The 16141-nt window shown below is 45.3% G+C and overlaps 1 protein-coding gene across 6 annotated transcripts in view; it reads right to left on the bottom strand.

The window, feature by feature from the left end:
* Nucleotides 1-16141, bottom strand: part of LOC128421670 (uncharacterized) — a 60428-nt gene that overhangs the window by 5082 nt on the left and 39205 nt on the right. Inside the window, exons 1-5 of one of the 6 annotated variants that reach the window (XM_053404714.1) lie at nt 11519-11778; nt 8894-9350; nt 7712-7789; nt 5826-5971; nt 4072-4209 (exon numbers count right to left, since the gene is read on the bottom strand). In XM_053404714.1, the coding sequence (XP_053260689.1) occupies nt 4072-4209; nt 5826-5971; nt 7712-7789; nt 8894-9030 (499 nt within the window). In that variant the 5' untranslated portion in view covers nt 9031-9350; nt 11519-11778. Of the gene's footprint in view, nt 1-4071; nt 4210-5825; nt 5972-7711; nt 7790-8893; nt 9351-11518; nt 11779-16141 lie in introns of those variants that run through there. The other 5 variants (XM_053404709.1, XM_053404710.1, XM_053404712.1 and 2 more) reach the window with 5 other exon arrangements.

Raw genomic sequence — 16141 nt, 5'->3', positions numbered from 1 at the left:
TCCCACTGTAGACCCCAAGAGCCCCCAAAATTTGTCAATTTTTATATATCAATATTTATATTCTCAACATCCATATTTTACTGACCACTCCCATGTTCTTGCAGTTCAACCATACCCCCTTTAACAAGTGGCACAAGGAAAGTTGACCATAAGTCAGTGCAGCCCCCTTGCCTGGAAAAGAGTTAGTCATCCTGCTTTAGAGACTAGTTGTACCTTTTCTGCCTTAGGATTGTCTGGTTTTTATTGCAAGTGCTGCTTGTTTAATTTTTCTGATCCACTGGCTTTTCATCTGCTGCTTGTCCCTTCCTTCCCTCCCTCCCTCCCTCCCTCCCTCCCTCACACACAGTTTGACTGGTTTTGCTGTATTTTTATTATTGATTTATTTCATACAATTTATATACCACTTGATTATTAAAAAAAATCTCAAAGCAGTTTGCAAAAAGAATAAAAATATACAATTTTATAGAACAATTAAAGCAACTATTTAAAACAATAAGTCAACAATAAACTAAAAACAATAGAACCAGCAATAAGCTACAAACACACCAGCGTTCTAGGCATCTGGGTAGGCCTGTCTAAACAAAAATGTTTTTAGCAGGCACTGAAAAGAGCACAGTGAAGTCGCCTGCCTGGTGTCAATACGCAGCGAGTTCCCAAGATCAAGTTCTTACAAATGTGGAACAGGTCTTATGTGGCACCTATATTATTTTTGTTAGCTGCCTTGAACTTAAGGAGTGTTTAGTCCCAGGCTTAACCTGCTTAATATCCTTTTAGATTCTTTTATTCCCCTGTGTTTTTGTTGGAAGCCGCCCAGAGTGGCTGGGGCAACCCACTCAGATGGGCAGGGTATAAGTAAGAAATAAATAAATCATCAGAAAAAGGCACTTGGGCTTTGGGCTCTTTGGGTGGAAAAATAGTTGAAGAGGAGCTGCAAACCCTTCACACACAGGTTCAGATCGGAGCATTTTCTGTTCGCCCATGACAAGCTTACATTTTGCTCTCTGGCTTCCAGCATTTCCAATACACATGTCACATTTTCTGCATGCAGTTATCAGCAGGAATCATTTCAAAGTGTTCCCATTACATCAGAAGAAGCCCCGAGGGAACCCACACAATTGTGATGCAATTTCAAACAACACCTTGCTCTTCCTAAAAACCCACTCTTGCTGTCAGGGATGTCCCTCTGCAAGCCAGGGCAGAAACCAGCACAGCATTTGGCTTCCTGTGAAGCTGTGCGTTTCAGCCTGACACAGTTGAAAACACAACAGGAAAGGGTGTGGTGTGAATAGGGCTGGCCCTACCATCAGAGAGAGTGAAGCAGCCGCTTCAGACAACGAGGGAAACAAGGCGGTCTGAGCCAAGTGTGCTACATGGGTTGCTCTAGGCTTCTTAAGGACCCTCCTGACATCCCTTGTACTGTGCATTCAAGAGTATTTCTGCTCATGATGGTATGGGCGGTGGTTATTTGCAACCCCACCATCAATACTGTTTGCACCTGCAAAGGTTTGGGGCAAGCACGGTGCTTCATTTCCAAGCAGCACATGGCCTGCAGCTGAAATCCTGCAACTTTTTGTACAGCAAATGTTCTGCCATGTTTGTCCTTTTGTCTTGCTATGGTGCAAGGGTGACGCTCCAGATAGCATAACATTGGAGAAGCATCGCTGAGCAACTAACAAAACAGAATGACGTCTGGATGGTCCAGTATAAATCTGCTCTAAATGCACTATTTTTACATCAGTGATGTGTTGCAGAATACACCTGGGGGGGACCACAATTCTTGGAGAAACCCTGAGCTAGCCTCCTGCTTTCAGTTCAGATGCAATGAAGATGCCTCATAGCTAGTGCATAGCTGTCAACATTTCCCTTTTTTCAAGGGAAATTCCCTTATTCCGAATAGGATTCCTCGCAAGAAAAGGGACAAGTTGACAGCTATGAGCTAGTGCTAAAGGAAGAATCAAGTGCCAATCCAGTCGGCTTTTGAAGATGGAATGGTGGCCCTTCACCTCTGGCAGCAAAATATCTCCTGGGCCAGTTGTGGGTGCAAGAAAGCAGAGGAAACCAGGCAGAGCTCCTGGCAATAAGATAGCCTAGTATAACACCGAATAGTTGCAGGAATCATGGAAGCGTCCCAAGTCTGCTTGAGAGCCAGTGTGATTTAGTGGTTATAGTGTCAGACTAGGACCTGGGAGACCAGGGTTCAAATCCTCACTTGGCCACAAAGCTCCCTGGGTGACGTTGGGCCAGTCACTGCGCCTCAGCCTAGCCTACCTCACAGGGTTGTTGTGAAGATGAAAGAGGTAGAACTATGTATGCCACCTTAACCTCCTTAGAGGAAAGATAGGATATAGATGAAATGGAATAATAAAAATAAAGTCTTTTGTTACTCATATCCTCCAGGCCTTGCTTGCATCTTCCTCCTCTCAACCAATGAAGAGGAGGGGGGAGTTTCACAGGCAGAAAACCATGCAAAATGCAGCCAGCACCTGCACAAGGGACTGCAGACCTTGGATCTTCAAGGCCCTAAAGTAAGAGACCCAGAGCCTAGCCCTTCCCCGGCTCCAGATGTGGCAAGGTTCCACAAGTCTCTGGCAGAGAAGCGGGCTCTCAAGCAAAAAGACCCTCAGAAACCCAAGGCGTTGTGTACATGCTAAAAGAAGAAGAAGAGGGGCACAAAAAGGTTGCCAGCTCTTTCACTTCCTCTTCACGTTCCAGTTCAGAGGCCTGGGGCCCACTTCCTTCCGTTCTCATGCACTGCCAGAAGTTCCACTTCCCAGGGCCGAAGCAGTTCCCTTTGCCACTCGGGGAGGAAGAGGTCACATTCTGATTCACACAGCCTGGCAGCCTCCCAAGTTGCGAGACCTATTTTTATCACTTATTAGAACCCTCGAGGTTTATCCCCCGGCGCCAGGTGCAAAATGGAGGCTCTCAGGGGGTGGGGCCAATGGCCTAGTCCACTCCCCCCCACACACACACACCCGTGAGCCATTCACTGGGATATGCAAGTCAAAAGCAAGGTCTGAGTTACTACAGCAGCCTTCCCCAATCTGATACCCTCCAGATGTTTTGGTGGGAGTTGTAGTCCAAAGTTTCTGAAGAGTGCCAGGCTCACGAAGGGACCCTGACATAAAACCCTACAAGCAGCCAGATCTGCTCAAGGGCACAGTCACAGGCAACCAATTAATAATCGTTATTTGATGGGTGGAGAGCACTGAAGCTGAAAGATAAGAAATAAGCACATGGCGGATAATTTATTTTGCCTGTATTTTCCTTGCTATTGTTAAACTACCGGGAGTCAGAAACCACCTTCAATCACCTACAAAACAGTCAGAGATTTAACAGGAAATCCCATTCCACCTTCTGGGCACAATCCTTGGGGATCAAAGAAAAGAGTCAACTCTCTCCCTTCCCACCACTGCAGCACTGCAATGAAGGAAAATTAATTACTCTTGATCTCCAAGGATCCATCTCTGAAGATCAAGGTTGCTTCCAGACAACTTGTTTATTCAGCATATGATTTGTTTGCAGGAAATAATAGACTACGACATTTAACCAGCGCTCATTCTGCTGTGTTTGCAGGGAGGGTAGACAACATTGCGTCAAGCAACGGTCTTCCCGCACTTTCCAGTGCATAAGAAGATCAGAAGAGCTTGCTGGATCAGACCAACGGCCCATCTGCTCCAACCTCCTGTTCTCTCATTGGCCAACCAGATGCCTTTGGGAAATCCACAAGCAGGATTCAATCACAAGAGTCCTTTGGCATGTGCCAGAAGAAGGGTCCAGGCTTTGGCCTACTGCAAAAAATGCACAAGTTGCTTTGTTTAATGTCAAGTGAATATTTCATTTACTGAAGTCTGTGCTTTGTCCTGCCCTGAACCTGTAACGCCATTCTGGCGGGGACCCGTTTCATCTCTTGCACAGCATCGATCAGAGGGTTACACCCTTAATAAACATGATTCTCATGCTTCCCTAGGAAGGAAGTGTCAGCCGCCCAGGGGAAGCCCTTGCACCCTGAATTAACTCTGGCTTGTGTGGCTATTCCCGGCCAATATCAGTTGCAACGCCTTGAGTTACCTTCTGTCTGGGTGCCTTTGCTGAGGGACTGCATCCCATCTTGAGTTCTGGGTCTAAGCCAACCATCCAGGCTGCTCCACTCAAATCTCTCTTCCGTCTGGGGTGCCACCGACTTGGCCACCACAAGTGGGGGGTCTCCTGTGGGACAAGGACAGATTCAGGCTACGACGCAAGAGGCGATTCAGCTACCGAAACCTTGAGGCTGCAGACACAGGCTATTTCTTACGTGGAGGGCATAAGAAACAGCACAAGGAAAGGAATGCCTCACCTGGCAGCCCAATAAGGAAACTGGAACTGCCTTCTTGGATTGGGCCAAAGTGAATTAACAGTAATAAGCTGGGTGCCTTTCAGAAGTCAAGAACACAGGCATGGAGGTGGTGGTCTCAATTATCTCCTCACAAAGATTAGAGGTCACAGCGGGCAGATGATGTTAAGCGTAAGACCAGCCTGATGCATCAGGACAATGGCCCATCTAATCCAAACGTCTCTTCTGGGAAACCTGCAAGCAGGATTCAAGCAGCTGTGGTTGAAGGAGAACACCGCATAGACGAGGGGGAATTAAGGGAGACACGGGGGGTTCACAATCCACTATAAACCGAGGTATGGATGGGCTCTTAATCTCATCCATTTATTCAGGATTGTACTGCTTATCCATGAATCGAGCCCCACAGATCTCTGTATCTTTGTGTGACAAACGGTATCCTCAAAGTGAGTTCAGAAGCTGAGGGCTCTGACAGCAAATGCTTGATAGCATCATCTCCCCATTGATTCATTCATTCATTCCATTCATTCATTCATTCATTCAGTGCTGCACCCACTCTCCCAATGCAACCAGACAAATCCCCAAGCCACAGAGATGCAAGGATTGCAGCTCCTGCTCTCTTACAACCTGAACTTCCGTTCTCCAGAGAGGCAACAGGGCCAGGAAGAGAGGCGCTTGGGGGGGAAGAGAAGTGACTACAAGACTCTGCAGGTGTATTCTGCCATGTGGTGCCTTTGCATGTGATTTTGCCAGCTTTTGCATGTGCAAAATAGCATGACTCAGATACCACCCACATCCCCAGGCTCGGCATTAGTTCCCAAGGCACATTACGGACTGTGGTTGCTTCCAGTTGGCATGTTTATTGAGTGTTTCATCTTAATTTGCCTACACAAAGTTTGTGGAGGCTATATTCACTGTTTACTGAGCATTCATTCCAACTGATGTCATGAAAAGCATCAGTTATCCCACACTTCCCACTGCATTTCCCCATCTCCAAAGTCCTTACCACAGAAAAGTCTGATTTCTTTTTTTAAAAAAAATGCTTTTGGATGCCAAGTTTGCTGTGCAAGACCAACGAAGTCATTTTAATTCCCCAATCTGAATTCCCCAATATATACCACTGAATTCCACCTGCAAAATAGTACCAGTGGTCTTACTGTGCAACACTAAGCTGGTCTACTCAAAGAGAAGTCCCAATGATCTTAGTAGAACTTACAGCTTAGTCAGGGCATGTGTGATTACCACCTTAAACGAGTTTACTACCTGGAAACTGTTAGTTCTGTAAGGGGAGCAAGGGGTCTGAATTCAGGGTATCCCTGTGAATACCAGTTACTGGAAACCACAGTAGCGGAGACTGCATGCCTGTGGAGATAACTTTGAATGCCATCAAATTTCTCTGACCTTAATCCCTCCTGCTCACCTGCCTCAACCACATCCTTTCAAAGCTTCTGCTCTGGGACTGTTGCCCATCCCCATTTTTTTAAGGATTTACCTATCAAAACTTCACTGAAGCCATCAAACAGAAGATCCCTTTGTCCCTCCTTTCTCCCAGCTAATTTTTGTACAGGTTCGTCCACACTGACGTTAGCAGGGTTGTTCATCATGGTGGAGTCGCCTCGACCAGGATTTGTCCATGTGCTGATAAGATTAGAAACAGAAAACCAGAAAGCATCATGCCACATTCAGTAAGTTAAACTTCAGGGGGCTTGCTGATCAGAAGGTTGGCAGTTCAAATCCCTGTGATGGGGTGAGTTCCCGTTGCTTTGTCCCAGCTCCTGCCAACCTAGAAGTTCGAAAGAATGCCAGTGCAAGTAGATAAATAGGTATCGCTGTGGCGGGAAGGTTAACAGCTCCCTCAGCCTGAAAGTGAGATGAATGCTGCAATCCCATAGTCGCCTTTGAGTGGACTTAACCGTCCAGGGGTCCTTTACCTTTTTTACCTAAGTTAAACTTCCCCATCACTAAAATTCAAACCTGAAGGGGTTCCAATAGTCACAAGAGAACCACTCACTCCAAGAGCACCAAAGAGCTAAATCTCCACACTCCTTTGCATCATTTCCACCGTAGTCCTACATCTTTTTAACCCATTTAGTTTCACAATCCCCTTATGTCCTCTCCAAGAAACAATCACATACAGTGGTGCCTCGCAAGACGAAAATAATCCGTTCCGCGAGTCTCTTCGTCTAGCGGTTTTTTCGTCTTGCAAAGCAACCCTATTAGCGGATTAGCGGATTAGCGCTATTAGCGGCTTAGCGGCCATTAAAGGCTTAGCGGCTTAGTGGCTAAAAGGCTATTAGCGGCTTAGCGGCTTAGAAAAAGGGGGGGAAAGCGGAAAAAATCGCAAGACTCGCAAGACGTTTTCGTCTTGCGAAGCGCATCGAAAAACGGAAAACCCTTTCGTCTAGCGGGTTTTTCGTCTTACGAGGCGTTCGTCTTGCGGGGCACCACTGTAGTGCCCAAGCTTTCACAAAGTCACTATATAATCATAATGTATTATTTATACCCCGTATATCTTGTTCCGACAATCTGCATGCGGACTGTAAATTAGTTTTCATAAGAAGAAGAAATCAGGTGCATAAAACTAATAAATGACCAGTCCTAACAAAAGAACATAAACACTGCCCTCCTGGACCAGAGCAAAATGGCATCCTGTTCTCACAGTGGTCAAACAGATGTCCATAGGAAACTTCCTGCAAGCAGGATTCGAGAACAAGAGCCCTCTCCTGTGACCTCAAGCAATGGGTATTCAGACTGGATTGCTTCCAACTGGATACACGGGTAGCCCTCTCCTCTATAAATTTGCCTCGTTTTAAGCCATCCAAGTTGGTGGCCATCACTTCCTCCAGTATTATATATAAAAAATTTAATTTTCTGTTTTACAATTTAAAATACTCATTCAAAAATTTGTTTACACTGTTGAAGTTATCTTAATGCTGCCAGCGTTTTCAGCTGTTTACAATTATTTCCATAAACATTTTCCAATCTTTAAAGGTTATATTCTTCTTGTTCTCTTATTCTATGTGTTAAGTCTGCGAGTTGTGCATATTCTATCAACTTAAGTTGCCATTGTTTGGTTGGGACCTCGCTCATTTTCCATTTTGGGGCTAACAAAACACCGGCCGCAGTAGTAGCATACATAAATAACCTGTATTGACACCTGGGAATTTCCGTCTGGATTATCCCCAACAGAACGGACTCCGTTTTTTGGGGGGTGGGGAGTACTTTAAAACATTTTTTTCATTTAAAAGGGTAAAAGAGTACTGGGAAATGATCCATAATGAATTGACCATCCCTGCCTCTTGTCGGAGGGAATTCCATAGGAGCGTTTGCCTTTACCAAAATGAACAAAACACAGCGCTTCGTTGCACTTGAGCCTACCCATTCTGCTGCAGGAGGCCTTCTCCATTCCCCAGGCTGGTTCCTCTCCACCGTGGCTGCTGTTCATCTTCCTGGCTGCTAACAGAAGTTTGGCAACGTAATTCTTTAGGTAAAGAACAAGGAGGAAAAACCCGCTGGCATTTTCTTATGGAATGGTTAGCTTAAATATGCAGCATGGATGAACCCAGGGCCGTCTTTCCCCGAGGGTGCAAGGAGTGTGGGGCACCCGGACGCCAAATTCAGGGGGGCGCCAGCCGCTGAAGCCACCTAAGCTCTTAACTATCTACCCGTTATGAAATAATAAATAATTTTGATCAAGTTAGAAAAACAAAATACATATATACCTAGGTATTACCGGAATGTATACCTACTGTTTCACTAAAGGACTTTTGACTTTGTGCGCTCATTTACCAAAGACGCGCTGCGCCAGCGGCGACACTTGTCAGACTCAACGACGGTGCTTGTCATTCTCAACAACGCCGTGCACGCGAAATTAACTCTTACATCAAAATATTATGTTACGTATTGTATTGAGCTGCTACGCGGCAGCGGGGTCAGTGGCACCTTTGACACAACTGATGTTCCTCCTAAGCAGGTGCCTAAACAATACTTATAAGTTTAAGTGTGGTGGTATTGTAGACTTAAGTATAAGTGTATTGTAAATGAAAACGCAAATAAAAAAGTTTGTTTCTTTTTCCTCCTTTCATAAACGAGATAAGGCGTAAGCGTGGTGTCTGACATAAGCATAATAAAAAATAATTTGGGGGCTAAACTAAATTTGGCGGCGCTGGGGGGATGTTTGCACCCCGGCAGCGCATATGCTAAAGACAGCCCTGGATGAGCCATTATGATTTATTTTGTAAAATCACTTTGCTGCAAAAAGCACAAATACATCCATGCATCTTGAGGGCAGCAGGTTGGCCAAGGCCGATCTAGATCCATCACAGCTATCTGCCAATCACCCATTCCCACCACCCTTCTGAGTAATACCCCTCCTCACCTTCTCACTATATAGAAGGATCTGGCAACTTCTGTTTCAGTGTATCTGAAGAAGTGTGCATGCACACGAAAGCTCATACCAAGAACTAACTTAGTTGGTCTTTAAGGTGCTACTGGAAGGGGAAAAAAATTTTTTGTCTAGATCCATAACTATCAGACACATGAGTGCACATAGAGACCTACCTCCGATCAAGAGCAGGTGATGGGTTTTCCGCTATGGGGTCAACTCCACTCCCCCACCTCCTCTGCTCCTCATCCGACGCATGCGCAGCCTCCGCACTGAATTCCGAAAGCCTCTTCCTGCTCACCTCTCCCCCCATTGCTCTCCCCTTCCGCAGCTGCCTTGTCTATCAGCTCCTTTATTTTAAGGCCTCCTTTTCATCATCGGAAAAAAACGGTCTGGAGAAAAGGGGAGAGGGAAGGAGGAGGAAGATTCCCGGCTGACTGAGGGGTCAGCCAATCACGCTCAGGCCTTTCGGCTGGAAACCAGAAGGAAAGACACAAGTCCCCAGAATTCAGAACAGGGGAGAAGGTGGTCCATGTGTCCTGCAAGTGGCTTTCCAAAACAGGTGGCTTCATTGCTAGAAAACCCGGCAGATCTGCTATCCCCTGTTGAGCTCAGCAACAGCCTCTGTTGGTGCTTATGCATGAGCAAGACACAAACGATAGAGATAAGGAGTTATGTTTTTAGCCTGGAGAAGAGGAGGCTAAGGGGTGATATGATAGCCATGTTCAAATATATAAAAGGATGTCACATAGAGGAGGGAGAAAGGTTGTTTTCTGCTGCTCCAGAGAAGCGGACACGGAGCAATGGATCCAAACTACAAGAAAGAAGATTCCACCTAAACATTAGGAAGAACTTCCTGACAGTAAGAGCTGTTCGACAGTGGAATTTGCTGCCAAGGAGTGTGGTGGAGTCTCCTTCTTTGGAGGTCTTTAAGCAGAGGCTTGACAACCATATGTCAGGAGTGCTCTGATGGTGTTTCCTGATTGGCAGGGGGTTGGACTCGATGGCCCTTGTGGTCTCTTCCAACTCTATGATTCTATGATTCTATGTGTTTTTAATATTCTGTTGGGAGCCGCCCAGAGTGGCTGGGGAAACCCAGCCAGATGGGCGGGGTATAAATAAATTATTATTAATTATCATTATTATCATCATCATCATCTAGTTCAACCTCCAGCAATGCAGGAATCCTGCCACAGCCATCCCTGGGTGGGTTCGAACCACCGACTTTCTGATTAACAGCCAGACTCACTGACCCACTGCACCACAGGAACTTTGAACCGGACCGGAGGCGCCACAAACCGAACTGGGGGCCTTCTGCATCGAAGCAGGTGTCCTGCTGCCACCAAACTGCAGACCCTCCCAAACAGAAGAACAGGAAGCTGCCTTATGCTGAGTGAGATCGTTGGCTCATTAGCTCAGCCCCGGGCTGGAAGCATCTCTGAAGTATTATCACAGGCAGGGATCTCTCCCAGCCTTACCAAGAGATGTCAGGGGTAGCATGCAAAGCAGATTATCTGCCACTGAGGTTTTGTTTAACATAGCTTTGTTAAGGTGCAGCAAAAGTTAATCCGATTGCACCCCATATATATATATAATGTATACGCGCGCACACACACACACACAGTGGTACCTCGGGTTACATACGCTTCAGGTTACAGACTCCGCTAACCCAGAAATAGTACCTCTCGTTAAGAAGTTTGCTTCAGGATAAGAACAGAAATCGTGCTTTGGCGGTGCAGCGGCAGCAGGAGGCCCCATTGGCTAAAGTGGTGCTTCAGGTTAAGAACAGTTTCAGGTTAAGAACAGACCTCCAGAACGAATTAAGTACTTAACCCGAGGTACCACTGTGTGTGTGTGTGTGTGTGTGTACATGTCATAAACCCCTGCATATTTTACCAAAACAATACCATTCAGTATTCCTTGACTGCATCCATCAAAACTCGTTTACCCTGTTGAATTTATCTTAATGCTGCCAGAGTTTTCAGCTGTATACAATTATTTCCCATATACTCCATAAAGATAGATATACATCTATACACACACACACACACACACACACACACATATATATATATATATATATATATAGGGCACGTTGGCCTGCAGATCCCGTCTAATTAATAATAATAATACTAATTTTGTCCATGGAGTTTTCTTGGCAGGGATACTGGAGTGGCTTGCCGGTTCCTCCTCCAGGTGGATCACGTTTGGTCAAAACTCTCCACTATGACCTGTTCATCTTGGGTGCCCTGCTCGGCATAGTTCATAGCTTCTCTGAGTTCTTCAAGCCCCTTCGCCACGGCAAGGCAGTGCTCCATGAAGGGGTGGTGCTGGAGGAGACTCTTGAGAGTCCCATGGACTGCAAGAAGATCAAACCTCTCCATTCTGAAGGAAATCAGCCCTGAGTGCTCACTGGAAGGACAGATCCTGAAGCTGAGGCTCCAAGACTTTGGCCACCTCATGAGAAGAGAAGACTCCCTGGAGAAGACCCTGATGTTGGGAAAGATGGAGGGCACAAGGAGAAGGGGGCAACAGAGGACGAGATGGTTGGATAGTGTTTTCGAGGTTACCAGCATGAGTTTGACCAAACTGCGGGAGGTAGTGGAGGACAGAGGTGCCTGGCGTGCTCTGGTCCAGGGGGTCACGAAGAGTCGGACACGACTAAACGACTAAACAACAACAACAATACTAATTTATTTATGCCACGCCCATCTGGCTGGGTTTCCACCTCCAGCCAATTTCCAACAGGCCCCCCCTCGCCATAAAGCTCACTTGGACCAGTGCCTCTCGGTCTAACCTACCTCGCAGGGTTGTCGTGAGTGCAAAGGAGGGAACCATGCACACTCTTGCCCCGAGGTCCTTTTTTGTGGGATGGGGAGCATGAAACGGAAAAGGCAGCAATTGCAGCAGCAATAACCTCTTCTCCGGTGTGCAGCCCAGGTGCGCTTCGGTCCCTCCAGGACCCCCGACTGCAGCCCCGCTCTGCAAGCGGCACCTCTACACTTTCGTCTCTCTGTGGGCGCCGCCGAGCTGCGCACGCAGAAAGGCCGGAAACCGGGACCTCTCCATCTTTGTCTCGTTGATTGGCAGGCCTTGCGCCCGCCCACGCCGCTCTTGAAATCCACCCGCCATTGGAGGCTCAGTCCGCACGCGCGGCTCCGCGGCCACCAATCGCGGAGGAGGAAGCGGGCGGGAGAACAAGGGGGAGGCAGAGCCGAGGGAGGGAGGGAGGCAAAGGGCGTGGCTATGCCCTTAAAGGGGCCGGCGTCTATTCTCGCTTTCAGGTTTTAGACGGAGGAATAAAGGTTTGGGGTGGGAAGTTAAAAGAGGCTTTAACAAAAAAACAAAGAGAGGGGTCCATTTTCTCTCTATGACGATGCGGTGTCTGGAACAAGTCAGGGGGTTGCTGCCTTTTCTGTTCTGCACAACAGGCAGAAATCCAACTGGTGATGCTGCTCCCAGCATAGAAAAATATGACACCGTACATATGAACTGTATATGTTGCACATACTGGACTTTGTTGTTGTTGTTTAGTCGTGTCCGACTCTTCATGACCCCCTGGATCAGAGCACGCCAGGCACTCCTGTCTTCCACTGCCTCTCTCATGCTGGTAGCTTCGACAACACTGTCCCACCATCTCGTCCTCTGTCATCCCCTTCTTCTTTTTTTAAAAAGAATATTTATTAAATTTTCCAATTTTTAAACAGACAAATAAAAACAGAACAAACAAAAACACTAAAAAAAGCATAAAATTCATAAACCATACTTTTACATAACAAATTTCTCAGACCTCCTCGTACTTCTCCTTCTTGTATCCCAATTAAAGTTATTTGTTCAGCAAATCCTTCATTTAAAGCATTACAGCTTGTAACATTACCTTATTTTTCAAACCCTTTCCCCCCCCCATCTATGTTCTTTTATATCATTACAGCTAGAAACCTCTCAATTTCAATCCAGCACCATCTAACTTTCTTTAATTTTACAGTATTTCTGTAAATAGTCCTTGAAATTTTTCCAATCTTCTTCAGCCGACTCTTCTCCCTGGTCACGGATTCTGCTCGTCAATTCTGCCAGTCCCATACAGTCAATCAATTTCATCTGCCATTCTTCCAGAGTGGGTAGATCTTGCGTCTTCCAATACTTTGCGATGAGTATTCTTGCTGCTGTTGTTGCATACATAAAAAAAGTTCTGTCCTTCTTTGGCACCACTTGGCCGACGATGCCCAGAAGAAAGGCCTCTGGTTTCTTCAAGAAGGCATATTTAAATACCTTTTTCAGTTCATTATATATCATTTCCCAGAAAGCCTTAATCCTTGGGCACGTCCACCAAAGGTGAAAGAATGTACCTTCAGTTTCTTTACATTTCCAACATTTATTATCGGGCAAATGGTAGATTTTTGCAAGCTTGACTGGGGTCATGTACCACCTGTATATCATTTTCATAATATTCTCTCTTAAGGCATTACATGCCGTAAATTTAATCCCGGTGGTCCACAACTGTTCCCAGTCAGCAAACATAATATTATGTCCAACGTCTTGTGCCCATTTAATCATTACAGATTTAACCGTCTCATCCTGAGTATTCCATTTCAGCAGCAAGTTATACATTTTTGACAAAGTCTTAGTTTTGGATTCTAGCAATTCTGTTTCCAATTTAGATTTTTCCACCTGGAAACCAACTTTCTTGTCCAAATTATAAACCTCCATTATTTGGTAATAATGAAGCCAATCTCGCACTTTATCTTTCAGTTTCTCAAAACTCTGCAATTTCAGTCTATCCCCTTCTAGTTCCAAAATTTCCCAGTATTTTGGCCATTTGGCCTCCATATTAAGTTTTCTCTGAGCCTTAGCCTCCATTGGTGACAACCACCTTGGAGTTTTATTTTCCAATAGATCTTTATATCTAGTCCAAACATTAAACAATGCTCTCCTGACAATATGATTTTTAAAAGCTTTGTGTGCTTTCACCTTGTCGTACCACAAATATGCATGCCACCCTGTCATCCCCTTCTTCTTGTGCCCTCCATCTTTCCCAACATCAGGGTCTTTTCCAGGGAGTCTTCTCTTCTCATGAGGTGGCCAAAGTCTTGGAGCCTCAGCTTCAGGATCTGTCCTCCCAGTGAGCACTCAGGGCTGATTTCCTTCAGAATGGAGAGGTTTGGTCTTCTTGCAGTCCATGGGACTCTCAAGAGTCTCCTCCAGCACCAGAATTCAAAAGCATCCATTCTTCGGCGATCAGCCTTCTTTGTGGTCCAGCTCTCACTTCCATACATCACTACTGGGGAAACCAGAGCTTGAACTATGCAGTACCATTAAAAGGGAACAGATCTGTCAATTACAGCTTTCTTTTCCAGGGAAATATCCTGCCTATGTTGTCTCCTCTCCTGTCCTGTGAACTGTCCTTAGTTTGATATTTTGTGATTGCAGGGGGGGAAGTCATGGGTGTGAATTCTCCAGAAGCCTTGCCCTGAGAAGTTAGGAAGAGCCAGGCTGAGTGAATTTCCTGAACCCCTCGCGGCCCCTGCACTTTGCACCCGAGGCAAAGGCAATGGCTTGGCTAGTGTGAGAAAGCTACTCCCCTAGACGGAGGTTACCAGATTTTTTTCAATGAATCCACTTTTCAACTTCAATGGATTTTGTATGGGGACTGATGTGTAAATCCAGGGACTGTCCCCGGGAAACAGAAGTGTCTGGTAACCTTACACCTATACATTCCCCTGAGTCTTCCACTCCTCTTTGCCAGATACAGCAGTTACATCATCAGGGATTCTCTTTTTTATTATTATTAATTTTTATTAACAGGCCAATCACATCACATTATTCAAATCACATTGGTTCCGAATTATACTGCCAAATTTTAAATTTTTTTGAGGGTACCCATACATCAAGCTCCACATGAGTCCAAAATTCCGGATAAGTCCAGACATCACTCATTTTACTGCATTAATTAACCAGTTCTATCCAGTTCGATCCGGATAGTCCTTTATTACTTTCTTTCTCATCTTGTTGTAGTCATATATTCCTTTCTTTGCCATCTCTGATGATTCTCACAAGCAGACTGAAAGCTGGCGTCTCCGTGTGGGTTTTGTACTCTTCAAAAGCTATATCACTCCGGGACAGCCTCTGTTCAACGCTTCCATAAACAAAGTTAATCTTCGGTCTGTCCTTTATTTTTCCAGGCTAGCCAAATAAATCAAATAGATCAGGGGGCTCTGTCAGGTCAAACTTTCAATTCCAACACTCCTTCTCTTTCCAACAATCCTGATTCTCCTCCCCCGTCCTTCTTTCTCCGGCAAGCCTGTCTTGGCGAGGCGCCATTTTTTAACTGCGTCATAAAAACATCGCCAGGGATTCTCTGCGTTGAGGGTGACTAAGAGTTTCTATATAGCACCAGGTGAAATAGCTCAGCCGAGGGATTAGCAACACTCCCGATGCCACCTGCAATCGGATGAAGATCTCTTCCGCAGAGTTGGGCCTCCAACAAGGTCCCCTGACTTGTATGTAGCAAGAAAATTCCCCCACCCCAACCCACGGAACAATTTCCTTCGCTGCGGCATCTCCCGAAATGATTGAAGGCTGAGGTAGAAAACGGAAACACCTGCCATGTATATCCGAACAGCACAAATCCGCTTAACAGGGACAGCCTGTGATTTTTAGGTCCTGGGTTTGGAGGTTCAGCCTAATCATAGAACAGAATCGTAGAGTTGGAAGGGACCTCCAAAGGTTGTCTAGTCCAACCCCCTGAAATGCAGGAGTCACAACTAAATAATCCTTGACAGGTGGGCCGTCCAACCTCTGCTTAAAAACCCCCAAGGAAGGAGAGTCCACCACCTTCCGAGGGAGACTGTTTCTATTATTATTATTATTATTATTATTATTATTATTATTATTATTAACTTGCATTCACCCTTCGTAGAATTGCAGACTCGTAAGGCAAGCAAATCATCTATTTTTTTCCAAAATTTTTAATTTATTTTATAACACAACTAAACAACACAAACAGAAAAAACAAACAATACAAACAAATTCTTATCTTATCCTTATTTTTTCTCAACATTGTTAGGTGGGCTTCCCCAAGTCCCCCCTATCTGATTTTCATTTTACCTCATCTTTAGCAGTTTGCATATATCATAATTTTTAACCATTTTTTTATCACGCTTACTTTTACCATAAAAATCTTCACATTTTATCACTTACAAATAATACTGTTTTAAAACACACTATCTTCTACTTCTAAGCCTACAGCCTATATCCACTTCCAAAGCTATTCTAAGATTTAAATATTAACATATTTTTTCAGATATTCTTTAAACTTTTTCCAATCTTCTTCCACCGTCTCTTCTCTCTGGTCTCGGAGTCTCCCAGTCAGTTCTGCAAATTCCATATAGTCCATCATCAACCAAATCATTTAGTCCAACTCCCTT

The sequence above is a fragment of the Podarcis raffonei genome, chromosome 10 (assembly GCF_027172205.1).
Source record: "Podarcis raffonei isolate rPodRaf1 chromosome 10, rPodRaf1.pri, whole genome shotgun sequence".
NCBI lineage: Eukaryota > Metazoa > Chordata > Lepidosauria > Squamata > Lacertidae > Podarcis > Podarcis raffonei.
The sequence above is the reverse complement of the archived record's forward strand: the minus strand, read 5'-3'. Positions and strand labels throughout refer to the sequence as shown.